The sequence below is a fragment of the Gymnoscopelus braueri genome (genome assembly GCF_963280865.1).
Source record: "Gymnoscopelus braueri genome assembly, chromosome: 14".
Lineage (NCBI taxonomy): Eukaryota > Metazoa > Chordata > Actinopteri > Myctophiformes > Myctophidae > Gymnoscopelus > Gymnoscopelus braueri.
Window position 1 is genome coordinate 23927740 of NC_137619.1, and position 27963 is coordinate 23955702.

The 27963-nt window shown below is 42.4% G+C and overlaps 2 protein-coding genes across 4 annotated transcripts in view; one reads left to right on the forward strand and one right to left on the reverse strand.

Annotated features, from left to right (window-relative positions):
* The first annotated feature begins 625 nt into the window (after positions 1 to 625).
* fancl (FA complementation group L) lies at positions 626 to 25893 on the forward strand. 2 transcript variants are annotated; one of them, XM_080448702.1, is made up of 14 exons: positions 626 to 902; positions 2314 to 2372; positions 3043 to 3103; positions 3867 to 3923; positions 4500 to 4597; positions 10685 to 10781; positions 12236 to 12304; positions 17641 to 17791; positions 18128 to 18211; positions 20725 to 20770; positions 21738 to 21819; positions 23286 to 23402; positions 24961 to 25032; positions 25755 to 25893. In XM_080448702.1, the coding sequence occupies exons 1-14, from the start codon at positions 816 to 818 to the stop codon at positions 25788 to 25790; spliced, it is 1116 nt and encodes a 371-aa protein (XP_080304828.1). In that variant the 5' UTR covers positions 626 to 815; the 3' UTR covers positions 25791 to 25893. The 2 variants fall into 2 exon arrangements, with proteins under 2 accessions (XP_080304828.1, XP_080304827.1); XM_080448701.1 differs by lacking the exon at positions 25755 to 25893 and having other exon boundaries at positions 24961 to 25563.
* Positions 25704 to 27963, reverse strand: part of LOC308099862 (uncharacterized protein) — a 28381-nt gene continuing 26121 nt past the window's right edge. For both annotated transcript variants that reach the window (XM_080448697.1, XM_080448698.1), the window contains one exon: positions 25704 to 26468. In XM_080448697.1, the coding sequence (XP_080304823.1) occupies positions 26019 to 26468 (450 nt within the window). In that variant the 3' untranslated portion in view covers positions 25704 to 26018. The remainder of the gene's footprint in view (positions 26469 to 27963) is intronic.

The following is a 27963-nucleotide window of genomic DNA, read 5'->3' on the forward strand; positions in this document are numbered from 1 at the left end:
CGTGTTGTGACTTGTGAGCTTGTAGATCAGATAATTGGTTCAAAGTGTTCATGTGGCCTACAGCAGGTTCCCAAACTTTTCAAGACTGTGTAACTCTCCAAGACCCCCCAAAATAATCATATTTTAACTGGGGACCTCCCACCATGATAAGCATAAGCACTTGCATTTAGTTTGACTCGGTTCCATATTGTGAAAATAGCCAAACTACAAGCTCACAACGCCTATAGATCGAAGCTTGTAGATTGGCTATTTTCACAATGTTTTCCTCTTTCTTACGTAATATTTGACAATTTGGTATTAAAAAGGTCTAGTCATTAAATTATAACTTTTGACATTGGCAGATTTACCCTGTATTATACACACTGTATGTTGGGTTGTTTACTGTTGTTGAGTGAGAAACAATGTTGCAATAATCATCTGGGGACCCCTCAAAATAATTTGGGGACTCCACTGGGGGTCCCGAGTCCGAACCCCAGTTTGGGAACCACTGTATTTGCTTCTTTTGGGCTCGTTTTCATGGACCTTCTAGTTGCTTATTTCTCTCGCGAAATATGGCAACACTAACTACGTCATGTGTCACGTGGACGCTTTGTTTTTTATCGCGGGATGAAGCGTTGTTGTTGTACTAGCTGTCAAAAATAACATGACAGTCTTTCTTGTTAATCACATTATCTATCGCAGACACTGTCAAGAGGGGGCTTTCCATCACTTTAGTAAGGGATATTTTCTTGACATTGTGCAGTCAGTCAACTGTTGTACACCAGCAGTTAGCAGATCCATGCTAAAAGGAAACATCTGTTGACACTAGTGTGATCATGGACAGTTCACTGATTAAAGAGAGTCCTCTGCTGTTGCCTCTTAACCAGGACAAGACGGTCTATGATGGATTTATTACTGTTCAGGTACTGTCTGTATATTCATGTCAGCCGTTGCATGGTTCATGTGATTTAGAGATGTTTTAACCTGTTATTTTAGACGGATGCATAGTAACAGGGTACTGTAGGTGTGCACTAGGGACATCTGGGCACCTCGATGTAAAATTGGCTATTTTGTCTTAAGTAATGTCAAGTTTTCATGATTAGAACATGCATAAATATTCGACAAATAAGGTCTAATATTTCTACAATTTCTACAAAACCTATATATCCAGTCATTTTGGGGCATGAACTAGAAGTTGAAGAATAACATTAAGTTTGATAATGATGTACCGTGCATGTTCACATCATGCATACTTTATATTACTTAAGACAATTCTTTTTTACATTTTAGACAAAATAGTGCCCACCTATCCTGTGCAATAGGTTCATGGTTTACTTGGTATTTATAGTTTCTTGAGGTACACTCTCTGCATTATATGTATGATTTGTAATTTACCTTGCTTGTTGTGTCTCACTGGATAAGAGAGTCTGCTAAATACCTGCATAATTATGTATTTAGCTAGGGTCCTAGGGACTTACACATGTCTGTGCTCAGCTTGTGTCAAGTGTTGAGTTTGTGAGAGAAATAAGCAACCAGGTCTGGGGAAACAAGCCCAAAATAAGCACTTTTGAGTGCTTTAAACCTATATACCGTACATTGGCTATTTGAAATATCGTGACACGTTGTTAGCTTGTACTGTAGATCTGCTATTTTCAAATAATCTTGATTTCTTTAACATTCAAACAACACACATCTGGTACAGGGCTCCCTGGCACAAAACATTTTCAGATGGGGCTTAGGGGACAAATAAAATACATCATTCATTTGGGCTTCCGTGACATGAAAATATTTCAGCACAGCTGATTTAAATTATATATATATTTTTTTAAAGCAAGCCCAAATAAGCAACTACACTTGCTTACTACACAAGCCCCCCAAAAAACGTAACCCAACTAGCAGCAACTTAACAGAAAAATAAGCCCAAAGTTGCTTATAATAAGCGGACATGGCAACACTGCTTGTGTCCCACACTCCCAGGTCTATAGTACTCCCAAACCCAGTTATTAGACCACAACACAGTGCTGTGTCTCTGTCACCAGGACCACAGCTGCACAGTAAAACACTCAGTGTACTGTTAATAACTCTGATAGTGTACAAATGTAACCAAATGGACCCGGCCGCAAGTGTACATTTGTACACTATCAGAGTTACGAAGTGGGTAAACAATTAACACAGAGGAAGATTTAACTTTGTGGGATCCAATGCTTTTACATAACAGCTTATCTGTGTCAGAGCGCCGAGGCGGAGACCCTGACAACGGCCTTGTGAGGCTAGATCTACTGCGGCGTTGCTGTCATGGGATTAATGTGCAACTGTGTTCATTTTTCTTTGCAGGAAAAAGACTTCAGAATAAGAATCCTGCTGCCGCTGGATCACCAAGTCAAACGGGCCAAGTATACATCTTATTACCTCCATTTTCATAAGAGCTTGAACTGAAGTGTCTAGCATAGGGAGACTGCACAGATGCCGCAGTGCTGTGTATACGATACTGGCCTTGCACTTTAAAGATGGGAGGTAAATGCATGCTATTGTTGTCATCAAGGGAATACACAGGAGCACACCTTCTCTGGTGATAAAGGCAGCTATATGGTCTGCTGGAGTGTAGGCTATTTCTATTCTAATAGTCGATGTAATATGTTGATGTTTAAAGTAACTGAATCGTTTTCATTATTTTCACAAACGATGATAATTTAAACATCACAATTTAGAGGTGGGTCTTATTATGGGAGATAACTAATACACACTAATAACACAGATTATTGATTGGCTGGACACTGTAACACAATGGAATTGATAACAAGGGAGAGAAATGTTTTTTTTTAATGTAAAATAATAATATATCTGCAAGGATGCTCTGCCAATGTAGCTTTCTCAATAATCATGCCAAAACGCATTGAAATCAAATTTGTGAACAAGGCTACCTTTCCTAAAGGTCGAAGTGTAATCAGTAACCACATCCTTAGCGATGCACCCAACTGCCTCCCACACAAATCTAGTACAACTCCAGTTACTACTTTCCGTGGCCGTAAAGGTGACATGTGTCTGATGCTGTTTTCCTTGTAGGTTCCACTGTTGTTGGCAGCTCAAACACCTGTTGCGTGGCTACGAGCAGATAGTGAAACAGGTGAGGTCCAAAACGTTTGTGCGCTGTTGTTATTTTGTGTTTAGTTGTTTCGTGATGTACTTAAAGTGTAATTCAGACCGATGCGTCTTGTCTTTGCAACGTTCTAGTGCTTAAATGGTATGTTCCATCGTACAACGGTGTCTCGAGCCAGAAATTGCCGATCTACAAACTCAGAATGCACGTATGTGAGCTTGTAGGTCTGCTATTTTCAGAATAAAGAATAAATCTGGCTTAAACGGTTTTGTGTCGCCGCCAATCTTTGGTCTGAACTCTGAACTAGGCTTTACATCTGCCATCTGCAGCTGACTTCCGGCTGGCCATGCAGTCATGTGTGTACATGCGTGTGTGTGCGTGTGTGTGTGTGTAGTATCTGACATCCTATTGGCTTGCTCCATTCTGTCCAGCCATGTCCGCCATGCTTCCTGTCACCTATCAAAGTCCGCCTCACTTGGAAGCAAGGGAAAAAAATATTTTTCACTGCTTAATTAACATTGCCTTGAAAATGTCCCTATTTGTTATGGGGCCCCTCAGGGTTATTTGGGCGAGATTGATATTTCACCCCGGGCTGCAAAGTTCATTATTTTCACAGCCTTTAAGCTATCATTAATTATTAAAGCTGGTGGCAGCCCCCATTAATCACAAACAGTGTGTTTGATTTGAATGGCTGGCTGACGAGGGAAGAAAAAAAGAGAGAGAGAGACACTGCCACTTCATTATCCTCGCCATTCATGGATGTCTGTTCTTCTCATTTGACTCTTCACAGAGGCTGCAGCACTCGGCAGATCTTGTCAGCTTTCTCCTGGAGTTGAAGACTGTCATGGTAAGGTGGCAGGATTGACACCTTGGTTCATGGGGTCACATAGACATTGGCCCGTATGGAAATGGAAAATAACGTGGCCTTTGGCCATCATCAATAGCCTCTACTGTGAGGGACACATGTATGTATATACAGTAGCTTTTTAGGTTAATGGAAAAATGTGGTGATGTGTTGGAAACAGACCATGGTATGAGATAGTATATCAATACATATTCAAATGTGTCTATGTATGATTTATGTGGAAAGCTTGTATGTAATATTATTAAGTGATGATGTCATGAGATGATATTGCTTTGTAATTTGGGTAAAAAAAAACAGTAAGGTTCAGCCTGCTAGTGTTAGGATCACTTAACTATTTCAACCTACAGTAGCATCCCTGTTTTTTTTTTGTCATTATCGGTGAAAATGTTCAAAATATTTCAATTACGATCTTGATATACAAGCTTGCCGATCTATAAACTTTGCAAAGTGAAAGCTATTTTTGAGATTGGTCTTAATCACAATAGAAATTAAAGCAAAAAGCAATTAAGCAAAACAAGATTAACATTAATATCAAAATTGTATGTGTGTCTGTCACAGGAAGTAGCGATGAAGAGCCATCCTGAGTGTCGGTCCATCCCTCCTCCTCAGTATTACTCCCAGCTTATCTCTGAAATGGAGGCGCTCGGCTGGGACAAGTAAGTTGCTCTTACTTTAATGTAGGAATATTGTGTCATTTAATACCATATGTTCGGTTCTGACTTTATCATCAACACAAAATGGTCTCCAACTGAAACCACTTAAGCAAACTTTGTCCACTCTTGGGGATCTTAGTCCATTTAACCTCTCCTTTGAGGACGTAAATTGAAATGTAGTGCAAAATTGCTTGCCAGGTGGACACTTTAGCCTATGCCTACATCATAGTGCCCTGTAGCTATGGCCAAAGAGGGGACACAACCTAATGGGCTTGTACTCCACTCCCCTTTATATCCATGTATATTTTTTTTTACCAAAAAGTAGAAAACCAAAATAGGTACAGTAGTATAACAGTGATGGAAGGCATCGGAGACTCTTGAGAGACGTATTTTACAGAATTCAATCAAAAGCCAGGAAGAGGTGCATGCATTTCCATAGAACAGAGCCTTTGCAACTGCACTATCTCTGGGCAAAAAAAACTAATTTCTATTGTCTCTGAATGTAAATATCACCAGCGGCTTAAATGAGTTCACAGTGGAAATCAAACCGGTTATCAAATAATTATGTTTCCCTAATGAGTAACATGGTAATGTTCCCCATACCCCAACTCGCCTGATCCCAAGACACACAAAACTAATTTGCCTGTAGAATTGCTTGCTGACGGAGCTTGTTTAGTGTGTGATCCAGAAACCAACTTTGGGTTTTCCCTGATCTCCACAGAAGACTAAGAGATAACATCACTGGAGGGATGGGGTGCTGCGGGGGTGGGGGTGGGGCAGAAGACTGTATGAACACACACCAACCTTTTTATAGGCCAAAATGAGGCTACCGGAATTGATTAACTATAGCCTTAAGCTAGGTAGTGACATTACTGGGACTCATTTACAAATACAAAGCATGAAAGGAGCTGAAATGAACAGAGATGGATGGATAGATGATCAGATAGATGTAGATATACTCATAAGGGATCAGATTAAAGAAAACATCTAAACACAAACACATCTCAACTCCAACTTACATTTACTAACCCATACGTCTTCTCTTTTTTCTTCTGTTGCTAGCTTAAAACACAGGCTAGGATAACGTTGCTCCACATTACCGGACTGCTCTTAATGACTTCTTTATTTTTAGTTATTGAGTAATAGTTAAATCCAGGTCAGGTTTAATAACTCTCCTGCCCACGCAACAGCGGCGACAAGACCCCGCTAATACTGTCATCTCCTTCTGTCAGGGTGGGGTGTGGGGAGGATGGGAGGTTGGAGATGATCTATCCTCCCCGAGCCTGGATTATGCGTCGACTCCCCACGCTCATTTTCCACTTTTCCCTATTAATGACCACCGTCTGCAATTATGATATTGGCTAAAATGCAAATGGCTCTAATTGAAGACTCTCAGGTTTTAATAGGAGGGTGGTAGGGGTGAGGGGGAGGCTGAAGGTATGCGGAGGGAAGGGGACCGACATCATTTGGACGTGGCGTTATGCTTAGGAGGCATTATACACAGCGGGCCTCAATCTCCAAAGCACTCGAGATTCGTTTAGCGTCTTAATTGGCACGGGCCACGCTAATGGCCGCCAGGGATTTTTCAGCTGTAATTCTACCCGCTGATTGGGCCAGGTAAGATAATTTTTTCTCCCTCTCTCTCTTTCTTATATCTCTATGACTTTCTCTATTCTCTCTGTCACCTCTCTCTCTCTCTCTCTCTCTCTCTCTCTCTCTCTCTCTCTCTCTCTCTCTCTCTTCTCTCTCTCTCTCTCTCTCTCTCTCTCTCTCTCTCTCTCTCTCTCTCTCTCACCCTTACACGTTTTCTCTGGCTTTAATTTTTTTTCAGAGTTTGGAGAGAGTGGTCATTTTAATTGGTTGGAGAAGGCACGTCGTGTGTTAATTAATGGGAAAAATGAGGTCAAGTAGCCTGGCCGCCGGCGCCCGGTGCCCCCAAACACAAGCCTGGCATAGCTGGGCCTCATTATGGGCACAGCTGGCACTTCATGTCCGCTGCGTCTTTGTGTGTCTGCAGAGTATCTGTCTTCACAGGGTCTTATCACAGTACTGTCACACTGTCAACGTGTCTTGTTCTTTTTGTGAGGCCAGAAAATACATGTACAAGCAGGCTAGGCTGAGCTCGAACAAGCGACCTAATTAGGGCCCCACATGAAATGCAGGAGCCAATAGTCTGTCTGTCTGTCTGTCTGTCTGTCCACAAATGTTCTTCTTCTTGTGGACACTAGGGCGGGGCCCTTTCTGACATGTCGGAGTTGTAGTTGCTGTTTGTAAAAGTTTTTTGGTGCATAGTCCTTGTTTAGACAGGTTAAAAAGAGCATGATGGCTCCTGACAGAGTCTATTTGAACGGATGGGATTACATGTCGTCACCTTGTATGTCCAAAACCGTTCCTTTTTTTATTTAATATTTAGATATAATATTATAAAACAGTGAAAATAGCCGTTCTTCAAGCTTGTAGATCGGCTATTTTCGCTACTTTTGTGCAACACATGTATGATGAAGTAGGGCATTAATTTACCGAAATATGTGAAAAGTTGAAATATGTAGATAGGAGGTTTCTGCCTGACAGCAACGATAATGTGAATTAGCTGGAAGCTGACGCTGGTGCAGTTTGAAATTGTGCCTAATGTAAAAATGTAAGTGAAGTAATCTCTGAGGCACGTACAGTGTTCTATCTGCACTCTACTTATGTGACTGTTTGTTGACTAGAGTTCATGCTTACTCTGCTTACTCCAATGTCACATTGTAAGTAGCTCTGGATAAGAGCGTGTGCTAAATTGTAAATTGAGATCAAATCACTACTTTAGATGTTTCCTTTCAGTAAAAGCAGACTGTGCAGTCCAATCATAATATATATTTTTAGACAGGCCGTAGGAAAGCAGAGAGGGAGACAGTGTGGGGGAGTCCAAGGTCAAAGGCATGGTGGTATTCTTGGCCAGTAGGGGGGGGTCATGACAATGAGGTCATTTGAGGGCATACTCAGCTTTCTAAGTGTGTGCATACATGCCTGTATAATGTTGGATTACTCGCAAAATGATGGGAAAATATTGGTGTTTGTGGTTTTATATAAAAATGTGTTTAGCCTGGTTCGCCTCATTAAACCCTATATTAGAAACCATGTGATGGTTTGATTGTTATTATTATTATTTGCGATCACACATCTCTGCAGTATAAGCCACTCTGTCGGTTGGTCCAGACATTTCAAGCACAAACTGAGAGCTGGTCGTTAGTGGTGTGAATCTTTCAGGATCTCACAATACGACTTTTATTCTTGCGGACACGATTCGATTACAAATTTATGCTTGATTCAAAATGATTCCCAATAAATGCTTGATTTAGTACAGGGGGCTTTCAGGATCTACTACAGTCCACTGTGCAGTAACCAAGGTGGTGTGACAAATGATGGCATGTGAGTGGAGTGTGATTAAGATTGTAATCAAAAAAAAGATTTCATCAACTGATTGCAATAATGTAAACACACAAAGGCAAACCTGCAGATGTTCACATTTATTCATGCTAAACTTGCACATATAAAAAAAACGTTTTAATATTGCTCAATTCTCAGTGACAAAGAGAATTTCTTTAAGAAGAATCAATAAAATGGGTGGGTTTAGGCTAGCTTCTGAGGTGAAAATGTAAACTATATATTTAAGGGATTTTTGATTGTTGTGAATCATTGCAGAACCATAGAAAATGATAATTCCGATTATTATGTAAATCAACTCTTTCCCTCATCCCTACTGGTCGCAGCTTCTAACGAGTGGCGTGCTTGAATAGACTAAATATGTAAGTTTGGTGCGTCTTTTTATCTGTGTGTACCATGGTATGGATGTACTGAGATTGCTTTGTTGACTCCCATGTGTGTAAACATATTGTTCTTGAATCATAATGAAACAAAACCCCACCCACAGATACAGTTCATACTGTAGTCATCTACAGTATGTACTGTATCTGTATCACATTGCACAGACTCCACACATATGTTGGGCGCCGGTGTCGCATGCCGCAAATAGCAGCTGTACAAGCTCACATGTCGCACTGCCATGCATTGTTAGCGTGTAGATTAGCTATTTTCAACCCACGATACCAGCATGCACTGAAGTATAAATCAGGCTTAGGCCTTCATTGATGCAGAGACATACACACCTGCATAACAAATAGAAATGCAAAACTTCACAAACGCGCACACACACGTACACACGAGAGAGCCGTGAAAGTGTCGCGCGCCGCGCTCTGAGCAGCTCACTTGGCTGCAGAGTTGCAAATGGGAAGCACTCATCAGTGTCCCCAGCAGGACGCCTGACTGTCACGCTGTTTCTTTCCATCATCGCCAAGCAGTCCCTGCTACCCTGGGCGGGAGACCCCACAGGAGAGGAGAGATGGGGAAACGAGGCACAGCGAGGAGGGATGCACCGCACCGATAAGAGTTTTTTTCACTGCAGACACCACCTGGGAGTGCAGATATTTGGAGAGATGCAACAGAGACTGGAAAAGTAGCCGTGAAGTGAGGGTGGCAGAGGGAAGTTTGTTGGTCACTATGGTGTGGTGGCGTCTTCAGAAATGTGTACAGATGTAAATGTGCAATACAAATAAATAATGTGTTTCATGATGTGGGTCCGTTTCAGCTGATGTGTCTCTAGATTTCACTTTCATCCTGGCGTCCCTATTTTGGGAACGTCTTCTCAAACATTTTCAAAACACCGTGAAATGTTGTTTGTAGAGCTTTGTAGATTCTATTTTTGAAAAACTTTAAACAAATACATTTTGTCAATTTATTAGATGTATATTGTTTTACAACATATATCTGCCCACACATCTGTAATTTGTGTGTTAGGACTCTCCAAATGCCCGATCGGCATGGGACCCAAAAATATGGCATTGGTCAGGCGTTAGTTGTGATCTCTTCCTGTCTCCTATTAGATATCTGCAAGCATGCCTATGACTGTGTGCATGTGTGCTCTGCTTTTTAACATCCATCCTTGTGAGGACTAAAGAAGGATTGTGTGTGTGTTCATTTGTGCATGTGTGGCCTTCTGTGACTGTCTGCGTGTGTTTCCGCAGTATTTGATGGCGTGTAAGTGCATGTCGACGCTGTCACTTTTTTATGAGTCGGCAAGCCGCGTCTTTCTCAGCCGTCGTCTCCCATCATTCCATCAGTCCCAGAGTGCACGTCAGCCAGGCGTACAATCCACTCGCATCACTCCTCACTAACGCACTCCATAAATCCTCTGCAGAAATACGGCAGTGTCAGCCGGCAGTAGTGAACACACGCCGCGCCCTGTAAATTTGATTTGTCCTTTGTTTCCAACCTTAGAAGGCTAGAGTTCACTTGTTAAGTGGAGTAATATATATTATGTACTGTAAGTATAACTTAAAAGTATAACTTAAGTGTTGCGCAACAGAAAATGCTGTATGTTCAACGGAGAGTCGTGTCGACACTTTGATCAGTTGTAAACAATGCCATTTTTGTTGAGAAAAATGTCGCATAACACTTTCACCTAAGCATTTCAGGGCTTATGTATATTGGTCTGCTGCTCTCGATTGGTAAGGCCATTTCCAGTGACATTTACTTGGTGCCATATTTTGCCTCTCTTAAAAGTGTTGTGACTGTATCGGTCACGTAGTTAAAATGCTCATATTCAGAACCACATATAACAAAGTCCTTAGTGTGAGTTAAAGTCTGAGAGTACACATTCACTCCGAGGATATTGCACATACCTGCTGGCCGGGGATTGAATCTCAAGAGATAATTCTCTCCTGTGTGTCCCTACGCTGTCTCCCATTCAGTTTCCTGAAAGGGAGACAAAGTAGGTTTTATGAAACGTAACTAATCAAATAAGTAAATACAGCTGTAGTTTGGTGGCTAAAGCGTTCTTATATGGCCATTAAGCTCTTCTGTAGTCTGACTGCGATGGAGGCAGGAGTGATAAATGAGAAGGACTTGTTTACGGCTCAATATAGCTTAAGAGCTGCTGTGATTTATGATGGAGAGTGTCTGCTGTCGTTGGACAATATTACATGTACACCTGTGTGTGTGTGTGTGTGTGTGTGTGTGTGTGTGCGCATGTGTGTGTGTGTGTGTGTCCAGGTTGGTCTTCATAGACACAGAGTTCCGTACATTGAGATTGAAGGCCGATGACTCCTCTGGACGGCAGCACGTCCTCACTGTTGTACTGAAGCCCAAGGTACAGTACGTAACTATCACACACATGCAGTTAAACACACAATTAGGCCAGAGTCCAATTTAACGCTCTCGCAAAATTAAACATAGATTATTTTCATAACCAATCAAATGGATTAATTTGATTAATTCTCGCACCCTTAAAACAAACACACACACACACACACACACACACACAGAGGGAAACTTCGCACACACCACACGTAAGAAATATTCACTTCACCATCCATGATTAAAATGACACTTTATTCACACACTGATCTGTAGTCAGTCCAGAGTCAAATGTGACCAAACATCTCCACACATGCGGTCTGTTCAATTTGTTGATAGTAAATCAGTGATTTCCATTCTGCAGGCTCTAGATCTAGGTCATACTGCAGAGACAGGACAGCCTGCTGTGACAGAGATGTAGAACAGATAGAGCATCCCCACGTAGACCTCAGCATGATAGAAAAGCCATCTATCTCCACAGACATGCATCAGGATATCTGGTATTCGTACATGTGCTTCTTTAACCACTTGAACCCTAGCATCACTATTCTGGGGGGAACATTTGCCGAAAATAGCAACTCAACAAGCTCAAAACGCGTTTTGAGCTTGTTGATCGGCTATTTTCGGTGAAGAGATTTGGTGTAGAGGGAAAATACAGCAGACCAAGTACATTGCCATGTTTAGAGGTCATGTTTACAAAGTATTGAGGGCCTAAGTGGTTAAAAATATCCATCAGGACAGACCATCCATGTGTGCATGAAAATACAATATTCAGCAACAAATACCTCAAATAATGATAGTCCAAGTACTACAGTATCTCCCTTCTCTCAGATTCTTTATTTAAACGCCTCACATTCAGGGCAGTCCCTCCAGTAGTTAGGTTGCATACAGACGCGCATGCGAGCACACCCACACACAGCCATGTGGGTGACAAGGCCAGGTGAGATGGTTTCAAGGCAAACGGATGCCACCTAAACCCAGGTGAGATCCACAGGGACCAGGGAGGGTGCTGAGATGTGACCCTTTGCCCATGCCCCCCCCCCCCCCCCCCCACACACACACACACACACACACACACACACACACACACACACACACACACACACACACACACACACCTTTTAGATATAAATAGTCCAGAGTCCTCGCTGAGATGCAGCTGGCTGGCAAAGCCCTCGCCAGGTCACCTCTCAGAGGGCACAGTCAGAGAGAGAGAGAGAGAGAGAGAAGAGGAGGGAGGGTGGAAGGAGGCAGGGGTGTGAGGACGTGGGGGTGGACAGAGAGAGAGAGGACACGTGGAGAGGGGAGGTTAGGGAGGGGAACGACAAGGCAGTGAGGGGTGGAGGAGTCGCAGAGGGTTGAAAAGGAGGAGTTGATGTCTGTCCTGTCCCTGTCCCATGACTCTCCTCTGTCCTATCTGTCCTGTGTTCTGTCTCATCCTACATTATTCTGTGTCCTTCACCACAGCACCCTGCAGAGACACCTGACTGCTCAGCCGACCTACCTGTCCCCCTGGACCTCACTTGGACACCACAGGTACTGTATACACGCGCACACACGCACACACACACACCCTTAAATATACACACACACCCCCGCAAGTTATCATCGTCATTGTCACGCCGCTGGAGAGCTCATCCGAGGGCGGACGACCGAGACGGAGATGTTGCAAGAGGTTAAGTTGATTTGGAAAGCCAAATTGCCTCAAAACAGCTGCTTATTTTGACAACACAATTCACTTTACTACTTATGACAAACAGGCAGGGACCAGTACAGACTGGAGCACGGAGGACCACCTGTGGCCGTGTGCCATGAGTGGATTACACATGTCTGCCCTAGATATTTCTAGTGGTCAGGGGTCCTGACCCATTTGCATCTTAATCATATTAACCATTTCGTCATTTTTGGGCATGCCGTCATAGGCGAACCTTTTAAAAAATGTTTAAAAAAATAAGTGGAAATAGCAGATCTACTAGCTCACAACGCGTTATCAGAATTAACTTTATTCACATTTTATGTCACATCACTGGTTTACAGGTGTGAAGTAGTGGTTGTAGCTTGTACAGTAGATCGCCTATTTTTGAGACCATCTTACAATGAAGTATGAAATAGCTCACAGCGCGGCACCGAGTGCCACGTTGTGAGATTGCAGATCTGCTATTGAAAAATCTAGAACATTTTTGCAAATCTTTGAATATATATATTTTTAAAGCGAACATTTGCAACTCAAATCTTTGCTTCTGGGGGTCCCTGGAACAACATACTTTGAGATGCGGGTCGGCGGCCAAATACATATAATTGTTGGGGGTCCTTGACATGAAAAGGTTTGAGCACCACTGATATAGAAGTATTTTCAGAAAACTGTTGGGATTTCGATGACATTTGTAGAATCATGTCTCGGGTCTTAATGGGTTAAGTGATTAACCTCCAAGCCTGAAATGCATTGAAGGTGTTCAGTTCATCTGGTTGAGATGCAGACACTTATTTGTACTGTACAATACTGCCCTGTGTGAATACTGCCCATGCAGGACAAGGTTCTGTATGACGGTCACAGTACTGTGGTAAGAGGGTTCTTGCCATGAGAAATATCCCAATCACAGGGCAGCCAGTGTTCCTCCCGAGTGCTTTACAGTCAATGTGGGGCCACTTCAGTTTCAAAATTGGATGCAGTGATTAGCTGTGACTTCTCCAGGCCAAAATGCATTCACTACAGAAGAATGTGGGACCTGACCAGCAGCGCCCACCCAGTGTTTGTTTCCGTTATCCTTTTAAATTGAACGTCATTATATCAGGCTTCATATCCTGACATGACCTATATAATCTTACATAGTGTATTTACATATAATTAATAAGTGAGCCACTAATGGCAATTGGACGTCCTCTAGCCGACTTAGATATAAGACCTGTGGCTTATTGAATTCTGTATTTATATCATACAGTAGGTTATGTGTTGAAAATGAGTAGTAGTCATCATGTCATTAACACACTACTCACCCCCCCCACCACATTGCTTTAACCCAGCTTCTACAAACAACATATATATATACACACACACACACGCACACACGCACGCACGCTCTCACACACACACACACACACACACACACACACACACACACACACACACACACACACACACACACACACACACACACACGTGAGTGTGTGTGCGCGTGCATGTATGTGCATGTGCTTGTGTGAACAAGAATGAAAGACAAATGGAAGCAAATAAAGGATCAGAAAAGAGAGAAAAGGAAATAAATTGAGAAGCAAAGACCAAGACATTTTAAGCAGAGATGCTAATGTTGGTAGATTCTGTGTGTGTGTGTGTGTGTGCATGCATGCACGTGCGTGTGTGTGTGTGCGTGCGCTACATGGCAGGCGTACAGTGCAGAGCAGATCAGAACAGTGTTGCCGTATGGAGGCTGTCTGCCTGCTGAGCCGCTGATGGATCTCCCCCACACCGCAACATGATGTGTGTGTGTGTGTGTGTGTGTGTGTGTGTGTGTGTGTGTGTGTGTGTGTGTAGCATCGTGTGTGTGCACGTGAACGAGCGTGCATGTATCTTAATACATGTGTGCACACAGCTTGATTCATTCTCATGCTGTGATGTGTTCATATACACGTGCATTTGTCTATTGTGTGTGTGTGTGTGTGTGTGTGTGTGTGTGTGTGTGTGTGCACGGGTGGGGGTAGGGCCTGTCTGTCGGCTGTCCTGACATGTTCATTTGAATGAGTAATTATTGCCTGCTCCGTCTCAGGGCCAAGACATGCCACTCTGTGTGTTTGTGCAGAACTGGATGGCAGAGAGGAATACGCTGCAGTGTGTGTGTGTACGTGCAAGAGGGAGAGGAGAAAATCTGCCCTTTTGTTGTAAGCATGCAATACAAAGACAGTCTCAATTATGAGCACGGTGTTGAACTAGTTGACATAAAAAGTGAGTGAGATGTCTCATGTTAATGAACATGTGAGTGTTATTACGGTGTGTCTGAGTTGGTCAGCAGCACCAGGCAGTGGCACCTTACCTACAGTACTCTACAATAGGGCTACAATAGTTAATCGAACAATTTGATTTAATTGATTATAAAACATAATCGTTGTTGCAAAATAATAATGTAATGGACTCTGCTGCACTGAAAAGCCCTCTCTCAATCCTTTGCCTTAAATACTATACTACACAGTGAGTTGTGCAGTCTACAGTTTCTGAGAGGGTACAATGTTACATTTGTTACTCTCAGTACGGCTCAAGACATAACCACGCAATAAAATATATTTTTTAAAGGCTCTGATATATTCTGCCACTCTTCTATCCAGGACTTTGGTTACCAGTCCTTGTACACAATACAATCCTCAGTGTTCATTTACGGATTCACTTTTTAATTTTTTTTGTTAAATTGACACTGAGGATTTTACTGTGTATATTATTTTAACAGGGCTCTGAGTAGAGTCACACCACTGGCATTAATTGGGCTGTAATTGCCAAGGCTCTCTCGCACCTGGCCGATGCTTAATTGTGTGCACTGTGCTGGCACAGTGACCCATCATTTGTGGTTCATTTTTTGCCCCCAATTTTTCCCTCTTTCCATCTTTATTGCTCTCCTACACACCTCTATCAGCTTCCCTATTTTCCTCCTGTCCGTGTGTGCGTGCGTGCATGTCTAGTACTGCATGTTCATCATGTGTGTCTCAAGGCTTTATGGTGCCTGATGTGCACTCTCAAACACAGTTTGGGAGAGAATGTGAATGTTCTCTTCACACTGGTTAGTTAAATTTTACCAACTGTTCAATCATTATCAGCTATTTTAATTCACCCTAAACCATTTCAACCTATAATGTCCCTACTTCCTATTTTGGGAATGTCACTTATAGTCAAAATTGCGAAAATGGCCAATCTATAAGCTTGTATAACGCGTTCCCCTATTCATTACACGACAAAGTATACACAATAGAAGTTACTGTAAGTGGTTTAAATGGGGCATCATCCTAGCTGTGCACATGAGGTTGTATGAAAGCTACAGTACAGTATATGCTATACAGTACAATCTTCAGTGTACAAGTGTAACCAAATGGACCCATAAGGGCTCTCAAAGTTGCAAATGGATTCATTATTAATAATAAAACACTGAGGGTTGTACTTTGTAATTAAACTCTGTACACAATGCATGGTGAGAACAACTGTCTTTCTCTCTGCATATCTGTGTTGTCTTTCTCTGTGTCCGGTCTGCTTCTAATGTTTCTCTATATTCTCTCCTTTTTCAGTCTTCCATTCCCCCTTTCTCCTTCTATTGTCAGATCTGCAGTCACACCTGCTTAGACTAAGGCTCAGACCCCAGAGCTGATTAGAATCCAGATATTGTCTCCCCAGTGCTTTATCACAATAATATGTTTTCTCCTTTAACCCATTAAGATGTGAGGCCGATTCTAAAAATGTCCCAAACTTATATGTATTTGGCCGCTGATGGAGCTGTTTTTTCCTTATCACCCACACAAAGTACCAGACACTTTCATAAAGGCGACAAAGAAAATTCAGACTCGGAGACAGGCAGCCATTTGGTTATAAAGATTATATTCAGACAGAGAGACTGGGAAGGTTACAGTATCACAGGTATTGCAGGCAAGGCATCATCGGTCGTGTCTCTCTCCAACATAGCACGCCAAAACTGGACTTTTACATGGCCCGTTATCAGTTAGGTAACATAAACAATGACATCATAGGATGTGACATAGATGAGTTTCCGGGCGAAGGTAGACTTCTTGGATTGGATGAGAGTGATGATTACGTCGTCGTCAGATGAGGATGATGATGGTAGATGATGAAGATGATGATTATGGTGTGACAGTTTATCTTTGGACAAACAGCGTCCAAATGTCTCAAACAACACGTTGACCTCGGCTCTGACCGGTCACTGGTCAGTGGTGACTTCGTGACACTGAAAGAAGGGTTATGCATTGGAGAAGAACACCGAGATAGTGTTCTCAAAACATTTCCATGTTGACATAACTTGAGGAGCCAACAGATAGCCACAGAAAGCCTGTAGCCAGCTGTCTGACCTTGCATAAAGAGACAGGAGAATGGGAGAATAGAAGCATTTAACATGACTGGATTAGGCCAATATAACACCATTATATTAATTTGACATTTAAAGCAGGTTTAGGACACTAGACAAATTATGATCAATCAAGATTAACTCTATCAGCCGCGAACCCCCATCTCAAAATATTTTGTTCCAGGCACCCCTCAGAAGCAAAGATTTGAGTTAAAATGTTTCGCTTTAAAAAATATTCAGAGATTTGCACAAATGTTCACGATTTTTGAATAGCCTAAGTATAAAATAATGTTTAAAGTGGTTAAAATCTAAAATGACACAGACACTTCCCCGGGTTTTAACTAATTTAGTGCCATTAACGTGTTTCACGTGTTTTTACCGCTATGGCGCAACGTACCAATGACGTGTTTGACGTGTTTTTGAAAAAATAGTAAAAAAAATTATAATAATTTTTTTTTGCAAAACATGTTCAGAACCCAAGATATCATCATCTGAAGATTTGCAGCTCCATCCACTCCTTGTTTAACTTAGAACTGAAAAGGGCTGCATCTTGCTTCCTAAGCACTTTCTTTTTACTTTGAAAAAAACTCTGGCACTGGGACAACATCATTCTGAAATAATTCTGTCAATTCTGGCACTCTTAATAGGTTAAAAAAAAATAAGTGTGGGTGTAGTGATATATCTTCTTTGGGCCTGAAGTTACTTACGGCTCATGCGCATGTGTGTGTGTGTGTATGCGTGCGTGCGCAAGTGTCGTGGTCTGTGTATTATGTGTTTAGGGAAATGACTAATTGTCCAATGGCGTGTTGTGATGTGGTCTGGTAGAGCACACTGGGCCAGCTCCACGCCCAGTTCCTACTGGTTGTGGAGTCCCTGGCTGGGTTCTGGGAGGTCCTGGATGAGATCGATACAAAGACCTGGGTCCTGGAGCCAGAAAAACCCAGCCGAGCTGACACTATGAGGAGGATCGCTATAGGTACTGTAGAACACACACACACACACACACACACACACACACACACACACACACACACACACACACACACACACACACACCCCCACACACACACACACACACACACACACACACACACACACACACACACACACACACACACACACACACACACACACACACACACAATATCATCATATATCATATCACACAATAACACAGCTACAAGTATCATATGCATGTAGTTCTGTGTTAGCAAATTACACTGTGTGTGTGTGTGTGTGTGCGTGTGTCTGTGCGCACGTGTGTGTGCGTGCGTCTGTGTGTGTGTGTGTGCGTCTGTGTGCGTGCATTTAGGAACCAATGTTTCCATTAAGGTGGAGGTGGACCCCCGACACCCAAAGATGTTACCAGAGTGCTGCCTGTTGGGAGCTGACCATGGTGGGTAATAAAAAAAGAAAAGAAAAACAAGTTGACAAAGCCCAGGTGACAGTGACAATAGATGACAATGGGTAAGACGTGAGAGGGACCCACAGCAACAAATTGCATTGTGGCCATAGATAGTGTTGTCTGGACATGTGTCTTACTGGTGTAGGATCACATCCTGCCAGAGCCTTCTCTCCTCTGCTTCCTGTACACACACACACACACACACACACACACACACACACACACACACACACACACACAGTGTCTCTCTCTCTCTCTCTCTCTCTCTCTCTCTCTCTCTCTCTCTCTCTCTCTCTCTCTCTCTCTCTCTCTCTCTCTCTCACAAACACACCTTGGAGGTGAACATTTTAACAGCCTCTGTGCAACACTCTCAATCTCTCAGTCAGACACTAGGCTGACTCTCTTCCTTTCACTCATCTGCATTTTAACCCATTAAGACCTGAGGCCGATTCTACAAATGCCTTCTAAATCAGTAGTTCTCACACTTTCAAGATTTTTCAAAAATGTTCAAAAATAGCAGATGTACAAGCTCGCAGCGCGGTACAAAGTGACGCGCTGTGAGCTTGTACAGTACATCTGCTATTTTTGAATAGCCAACGCAAAAAATCTAAAATGGCGGCCCAGAACGCTGGCGTAGCGGCCCGGGCACCTAGGCTTAATGTAGCCTAGGCCTTTCTGCGTGTAGCTCCCCGTCTCTCTCTGTCACCATTTCCTGTCAGCCTACTGTCCTATCAACAAAGGCATAAAAAGCCCCAAAATGTATATTTTTTAAAAGAAAAATCTAAAATGACACAGCTGCTTTCTCGGTTTTTAATGGGTTAAAGGACAGAACCAGTTAAGTCGTCAGAAATGAATAAAGGAAGGGGTATAATAGTGATGATAAACCGAGTGTGGCTATCACTTTGACCCATCCATGCCCCTTTCAGATCAGTTAATCAGGTGTGGCTAGAATGAGCATTTATAATGCAGCATTCAGTGGATGGACTGAAGCTAATTGCATATGCTTCAAGTATCCCTTCCACCCGTCCTTACTGTTAGCAGATCAGTGATCATAAGGCACCAGTCATGAATAAATGACGGAAAAGAATAGCAGTGACATTGTGATAATCTGAAGCGATATAACCCATCCCTGCTGTTGTCAGATCAGCGATTACTAGTCATCAAGCATGGATGGCTATAAAAAGGGGGAAATGAATGACACGGCATTAACCATGTCTGAGGCAATATGACTCGGGAATTATATCCACCCATCCTTAACCGTTACCAGATCAGTGATTAGACCTCATGAATAAGATAATCATAAGAAGAATTTATACTCACATGGCTGGCTGCTACCTGTCCAGGTATGTTTATCATTGTCCGTCCTTATTTCTGACTCCCACTCCCCCCCCCCCCCCCTCCCCTCCCAAATCCCCAGCACAGCCAACTGTCTCTGGGCTTGGCAGCATTCTATTTAAGTCCTTGTCAACTGTCGCCAATTGTTTCTGCAAACCCCAAGGTCACGCACGGCCGGCGACGCACAACTCCTCTCCGGGTTGCCTAGCAATGCTACTCAGAAGATATTAAACACATACACACATGCCCCCCCCCACACACACACACACACACACACACACGTACCTACACCTCAGCCTGGAAGATGGGAGGCAGGCAGCGACCCTCGAACACAAGGGGGTCAGGCAGAAATATTGCTTTTTGCATGTAGGAATAACAAACACAGTGAAAATGATGAGCACCGTTCAGACAAAGCTCTCTAGTGGAACAGGAGAATGTAATGGTTCTTTACATCTGTCAGTGGTTTTCTCTGTCTTCTGTGCACAAGGCTCTCTGCCTATCTTGTGCGCATGTGTTTTTTTTTTGTTTTTTTTAAGGCAAGACACGATCAACACCATTTACAAAGAATTCTTAAAAGTAGATTTGTCAACCCACTAGCTGCAGCATATGTTCTAGCATTGCACATTAGAAATGTTAATTCATCTTACAGATCAGCTTTTACACTCACATTTAGAGTTTAATTAACACTCACAGATTTGACTCTGGCAGGAGAGAAGGTTCTGATGGGACTTGATCCAGGAGAGCTGACGTCTGGTTCCAGAGATAGGGGGGCCTTCACCACTACATTATCTGTGAACACTATCAACATGTTAAGCCTGAGGCCGATTCTACAAAAATGCCTTACCGGTAGATTGATATATATTTGGCCACGGACCCCGATCTGAAAATGTTTTGTACCAGGGACCCCCAGAAGAGAAGATTTGTGTTAAAATAATTCAGATTCAGAATTATTCAACATTTTAAAGATTTTTCAAAAATGTTCATAAATAGCAGATGTACAAGCTCCCAGCACGGCACAAAGGGACATGGTGTGAGCTTGTATATCTGCTATTTTTGAATAGCCAACACTAAAATCCAAAATGACACCTTAATATACAGTAGGTGTGTGGTTTGTGAAGTTGAAAGATGGGCTGATCTGAGCATTTCATGTTGTGCTTGTTGTGTTGCAGTGGTGACACCTCTGAGGAACAAGCTGAACGCTAACATGCACCTGTGGTAAGATATGACATGACAATTAAAACATTTTGTTGTACACTTTTTCCTTTGTTTATATGATCTGTGTATTTTTGTTTAATGATGTATTATTTCTTCGTGTGATATTAATTCTGTCTCTGACTCTGTACGGTTAGTACAAGTGTTGGCTAAATTGTGCCGGTGTCTGTGTGTGGGAGTTCACAGATTTAAACCAATTTCACTGAGTTTGTGTATATATATATATATTTATATAATTATGTTGCTGTTGGGCAGAAACCTCTTATATTCATATTTCAACTTATTTGTCACACAAAAGTAGTGAAAATAGGCCATCTACAAGCTCACACCGTGCCGTGATGCTACGCGTTGTGAGCTTGTAGATCGCCTATTTTCACTGTTTTTAAATGTTTTTTAAATATGAATTAAATACAGAATGGTTTTGGACATAAAACATTTCCGCCCCGACAGCCACAATATAATATGTAGTCTTAATTTTAAAATAGTCTTCATATTAGAGACCTCTGCACATGCGTTTCAAATGTGATCTGAATTTAACAAGTTAAACCATTTCCAGTGCCGTTTTTTTCAGGCAGATCTTTGAGCTGAGCTCATGTCAGCTCCACTGCACACATCTCTCTCCAGCAGCAGTAGAAATGTTTGCTTTGTATTGGATGTTTATAAGTCAGTGTGGTGAGATCCTCCTGATCTTCCCTCAGTCTCTCTCTAGCTCTCTCTGCAGGCTCATTTGCATGTGTTTAATTACTGTGTGTGACTGAGCTGTCTCTCTGTGTGTGTGTGTGTGTGTGTGTGTGTGTGTGTGTGTGTGTGTGTGTGTGTGTGTGTGTGTGTGTGTGTGTGTGTGTGTGTGTGTGTGTGTGTGTGTGTGTGTGTGTGTGTGTGTGTGTGTGTGTGTGTGTGTGTGTGTGTGTGTGTGTGTGTGCGCGCGTGTGTGTGTGTGCCTATGCGTGTGCGTGTAATGTGCCGGCAGGAACCCGGACGCCAGCATCTTGCTCAACCTCCAGGATGTTTTGGAGACAGAACTCCCGTCACCTGCCACCCACGAAAAATCTGTATGTCACACAACTGCCCCCCCTCCCACCCCCCGCAACCTCCACCCCCATCCTCCATCTCCCTCTCCGTTTCAAACACATCCGCTTCCCGTCACAATTACCTCCAGCCTTGTGTGTGTGTGTGTGTGTGTGTGTGTGTGTGCGTGTGTGCACGTAGTGTTTGTGAAGTCTCTGAGGTTCACTGTGTGAGTATACTGTAAACATCTACATACATGTGTGTGTGTTACTGTGAGTGTGTATACAGTACATACCTATATGTGTGCATGTTACTATATGCGTGTGTGTGTGTGTGTGTGTGTTTGTTTTACTGCTTTCTCCTGGAGATATAAGGGGGCGGACATGTTGCCTTTTTTTTTTTGCTGTTACTTAATTTATTTATTTTTTACCTCTAAAACACTTCTTTCTAGTTCCCTTTAATTGGAGCTTCTACAGACAAAATCATTAGAATTACAAAGATGGCAGATACCTCGCCTCTATCAAGATGGCTTTAATCACACCGAAACCCTTTATCTTTTTAGTTTTTTTTTTGTTTGTTTCTTTTACACTCCCCCCCCTTCCCCTCCTCCTCTGTGGAAGGGTTGAAAGGGCACCGTGTTCATCCTCTGTCGCCACGGTGATTAATGCCTCAGCTTCATTAACATTCAGAGGAGCGGGAAAAAGTTGAGTTGTCCAGATGTTGGGTGGCGGTGGTGTTTTTTATTTATTTATGATTTTTTTCCCTGCCATCTCTCTTCTCTTAATGGATAGCTGTGGAGAAAAAAAACCCCAGGAACCCCTCTCATTACGCACAACTGGAAACGAGTGGAGACAGAGATCGAGAGGGAGTTTGAAAAGAGAGTATATAGGAGAGACTGGGTACAGAGAGAAAAAAGAGATGGGGAGTGAGACGGTGTAAGTGAGAGAGAGAGAGTGAGAGTGTGACAGCAGGGTTGTAAGATCGCTGGAGACGGGGAGAGAGAGAGAGAGAGAGAGAGAGAGGAGGTGGTGCAGGAAGACTGGAGGTGGGCTGGGAGACGCAGGAAGCTGCTTGGTTAGCTGGGGAGTAAAGCGTGCTGTCGCAAACGGCACTCGAGTTTTAACAACAGGCCTGTTTCGTGCCTCTGAGTGGGCTGAGAAACCCACTCCCTGAGACTCTGCACGTCCCCACTGCAAACTAACAGATAACACTGTCAAATCCTGAGTGTTAATTTAACCAATTAGTCAATTTTATTTATTTATTTTCTCTTAAGCCCTATTAAAAATAATTCTGATCTACAAGCTCACAATAGATGTGCTATTTAATTGTTTTGAAAATGTTCGCATATGACACGCCCACAGGCCGCCAGGGTTAAAGTGGTTATGTCTGAATGTAAAAGATTTACAGTAGCCTATATACAGTATGTGCAGTATGTGCTGTACAGTGTTAAAGTGCATGATATGAACTTGCGTGACAAATACGCGTAATTGTTTTTGTTTGTGTTGTGTAGAACTTCAGCATTGAGTGTGGGATTTGTTACTCCTATCGGCTGGAGTCCGCCATTCCCGATCAGGTGTGCAATGACCCGCGCTGTGGCCAGCCTTTCCATCAGGCCTGTCTCTATGAGGTACGTCTGTACCACACACACACCACACACACACACAAAGCATGGCACAAACCATATGAAACTTGCAGAGGTGGCCTTCATAGATTTCATACAATAATCTTGCTTTAGTACTGTATAAAGTGGTTACTCTTCATGCATTTGTCTTTAATTTGTCTTTGGTAAACAGAAAATACTTGTTTGGGATACCAATTTCATCCAACCAGGAGAGAGAACTCATACAGGATACAGGATAGAAAAGCGAAATTGAAAGTGATTGAATAAATGAGCAGACACAATTGGAACTGGAACTGATAAATTATCTTTGTGGGGTTCACTCCTAATTGGATGAATTATGTATGATGTATTTTCTGTTTACTAAAGAGCTGGAGAGATAGGAAGACGAGCCGTTACTGAACTGTATAATGAGAGCTTTAAATGTAACGAGCTTTTAATTTTTTACAATTTTGTTTTACCAAAAAATATCACTTACACCACCTTTAATACTACATACTGTACAATATAACTATGAGAGTAAATTGTTCCAATATATTACATATTGAATCATTCATTAACCACATTTAACAGAACAGTTTTATCCTTATCTTTATTTTAAGTTTTAATTTTATAACAAAGTTGCCAACATTTTTTGTAGCAATTTAAACCAGTAGTGGGCAAACCAGACTGCAGAATAAATATCTCAGTAGAAGAGCAGGGAGACCAAATACCACCACCACATGTTATTGTATTGACATAATTTCTGTATTATGTATATAAAATGTATTCACAAATTAAGTAACATAGTGTAGCTTTATTAAATTCAATCAGTTTAAAGGGATAGTTTGTACATTTACATTTGGATTTGATACATCCCATGGTTCTTGTCAAATAGTTGAGAACCATTATTAAATTGGCAAATGTCCACTGGAAGCATGTTAGCATGTTGTAATGAAAATGTATGGGATCAACTAGCCAGTATTTTATACTGACTATTCAAACACAAATTACAGTCATATTATACCAGCTTTTACCAAGCTAAAACCCTGTAAAAGTACTATCATGACTCTTGTAGCTTACTTAACATTACAAAACAAACTAAATATTAAACTCAAGAGTTAAATTAAGGTGCCTTTCCGTCTAAAGTTGACTTAAAAGGTCCTCCAGAGCAAGAACCAAATTGTAAAATTATTAGATAATTAGAAACTCTGCAGCCGCAATGAGAGGTCTGGATCGCAGGTCTGGATTAAGTAAGAATTAATAGATTCATAAGAATGACATTTGCTGTCTCTGAAACAGTGTATGGGAAGGCATTGGCTTAAAAGACAGCCAATGAAGAGAAAGTCATGACAAACTCATTACTTGCACAGCGACTGAATATAAACCAGCTTGCTTTACAAGCTGGTAAAAAGGCAACTATGACCATTTCAATACCTTTCCAACATGAAGATTGTTCATCTCTCTCTTTGTGAGTTAGAGACAAAGTGACAAAGAGAGACAGCACTGACAGCTCCACTATGGACAACAATTTGGTTCTCTCTAATGTCATGTTCTCTCACTCCCCTTGTGTCTCTCTGGTCATCAGTGGTTGCGGTCACTGCCTTCCAGCAGGCAGAGCTTCAACATTGTCTTTGGAGAGTGTCCTTACTGTGCCAAGGTGCGTATCTCTTACAGTGGCAAACACAAGCCTTCTCTAATCTATGCTCATGCTGCCTTCATTCTTAAATAGTTACATTTTAGAGACATTCACACCTACAATGCAAGTTACATTCAATCAAGTTACATTCAATCAGTTTCCCTGGGGTCATTTTTGTTCATTTTGATAAAGCACATACTGTCTCTGGCCATAATTACAGTAGACCACTGATTAGAGGGTGTGCAATTTACAATTTTGACATTTAGCAGACGCTCTAACCCAGAGCGATTTAGGAGTGCAAGATCAGAGTAAGTGGCATGAATTGTAGTCATCAAACAACAGGGTAAATGGTCACCTAAGTAGAGTGCAAAGAAAATCAATTTTGTGCTTCAAAGTACCTAGATACCACGTACAAATCTAAGCATTTGCCTAGACAACATGCCATCTAAATAATACTCTTAGCCTCTCTGGGTGTGATTAAACGGTATACGTCCATCTAAATAACATATGTGAACAAGTAACCAACATACTGTGTACATCTGCATTGTATAACTAACTAGCATCTATCCCCCAAAAAGAACTGTGCTATTGTATAAGTGATTGTACAGTATGTATAATACATTTCTTAGGCACAGTAAGCCTAATGCTCTACTACTACAATTATAATAAAATAAAAAGCCAACAGTCAAGTGGAAATATTATAAACAAAATTAAAACCAAGTGTTTATTTGACTTTATTTCAGCCTATTACTGTGAAGATGGCAGCACAGAAATCCTGACAAGTGGACACATTTTTGGATCTTTTCCCATTGGAACTTCATACCTGAAGCGAGTTGGTCTGAACAACACAGACCATAAGAATCCTGTGGTTGCAGAAACGACACAACAATTTTTTCTAAGAAATAAGTAATATCTAATTGGCCAGGGTGATGGCAGGCAGAAGATAACGGCAAGGAACAGTCTTAATTGTGTGGGGGCAATAACCAGCAGAACAGCAATCCCATGTGTCATCTTGTGGCACCTACTGCAACCAGGAAGAGGACCAGGCCCATGAAGACGGTGCAGTAGAACAGGACACTCCTGCCTTCTCTCTGGCACTGCTCAGGTGCCGTAGCCACGACTGAACCTTTGACAGGGCTCCCTTCATATTCACCAAAGCCATGTCTATCCTGCTGGCGTTCCCATGGACCACAGAAGGGTTTACCATAATGATCATCAACGCCTCTCCACTGTCCGTTAGGGTCATAGTCAAGCTCCCGTTGGCGTTCATCCCAGTGTGTATGACGGTAGCTGATCTTGTGGTCGATTATCGTCTCACCCGGTCTTTGACTCCTAAGGCCGCCGTTTGCCGTCACGTGGTCTTCTCTGTGTGGGCGGGGTCGGCGTTTGACTTCTCGTCTCACCGAGGTCACAATGAGGTCTGTCGTTTTTCTGACCGGCCGATGGGATCGAGGATTCTGTTGAGGAGGATGATTGACATGTTTGTTTTGAACTGCCATTGACCTGGACTCTTGCACTGCACTGTTTGCTTCATGACAAAACATCACATCAGATACTCTCAATTCTTATGGCCGTTCTTCATTGAGCCACAAAGTGATTTACTACTGTAATGAGTCTGTCTGTGGATATGTCTGTACTGTATGTCACCCTGTCCTCAATGTCTCAATACACTATCATCAAATCACAACACAAGCATGACACTTCATATATTGAATCTCTCACTCAATATCTGACATATGGTATATTTGGGTGGTCAGAGGTCAAGGACACGGAGGTCATCTGGCAAGTATTTTATTTACAATTTGGACATTATCACATCAATTCTATATTTTTTATGTCAGGAGCACCTTTTACGAGGGACTTGATGACAGTATAACATTTGGCAATAATTGTTGGCATCTGTGTTGGACCCAGACTCTGTAGTGCCTATGGCAACCGCAGTAATAAAATATTTAACACACTGGTAAAATACAGAATCAGAATCAGAATCAGAATCAGTTTTATTGTCACATCACAGGTTTACAAGGTAAAAAAGTGGGTGAAATTCTTTTTTGTACATCGTTCCCATCGCAACGTTAGTTTCCATAGAAAGAAGAGGGGGGGGGGAGAAGAAGAGGGTGGGGGGCAGGTGGGAAGGAGATCAAAAACAAGAGAGCAACAGAAGGCCAGACAAGTTATCTACATATTTACAAATTACCTGAGATAATAAATAAAACTAAAAAAACTAAACTTAAGGTGCCTGAGCATAGCAGCAATGTATTGTACTGTGCATGTTATACTTATACTGTGCATGATAGACAAAGGACGTTAAGGTGCTTAAGGAGCACAATAAAAAGACCCAAAAAAAGTCAGTGCGTTATACAAGGGATTAAGGTGCAAAAGGTCAGTGCGTGTCCACCTAGAGTGGACTGACCCTAGTATAATCCGCATGTAGCTCCATGAGGGAGTGCAACAAAAAGTCATTTGTACCTGGTGTAGTCCACAGGTGTGTCCGAGGGGGGGGCTAAAGTCCAAGTCATTGTCCCTGGTATAATCCACAGGTGTGTTCAGGAAGAGCCAGAAAAGTCTGCGCCGCCTGCTGTCAGGCTGCTGAACTCATCCAGGCTTATGCCCCATTCAGCATTCTGACAGCGGCTGGATTGAAACTACACCAAAATCTGGTGGTGGAACTCTTGATACTGCGGTAGAGCCCCTTGCCCGGTCGCGGTCGTTGTAGGGGGTTGAACAGTCTATGACTTGGGTGGTGCTTGTCCTTGATGATGCGCTTGGCTTTGACCACGCACCGCTTTTTGTACAGTTCCTGGAGCGCTGGGAGCTCGATTCCCATTATCCGCTCTGCCGATCGCACTACTCGTTGTAGGCTGACCTTTTCTCGGGCAGTGCAGTTCCCGTACCAGGCCGTGACACAGCCTGTTAGGATGCCTTCGACAGAACTGTTGTAGTACAGCCTGA

What these genes read in the sequence shown, in the direction of transcription:
- fancl (XM_080448701.1), top strand. Translation starts at nt 816, where the DNA reads ATGGACAGTTCACTGATTAAAGAGAGTCCTCTGCTGTTGCCTCTTAAC. An exon ending in CACCAAGTCAAACGGGCCAA is followed by an intron (nt 2,373 to 3,042) that starts GTATACATCTTA and finishes TTTTCCTTGTAG; the next exon opens with GTTCCACTGTTGTTGGCAGC. An exon ending in ACCTCACTTGGACACCACAG is followed by an intron (nt 12,305 to 17,640) that starts GTACTGTATACA and finishes GTGGTCTGGTAG; the next exon opens with AGCACACTGGGCCAGCTCCA.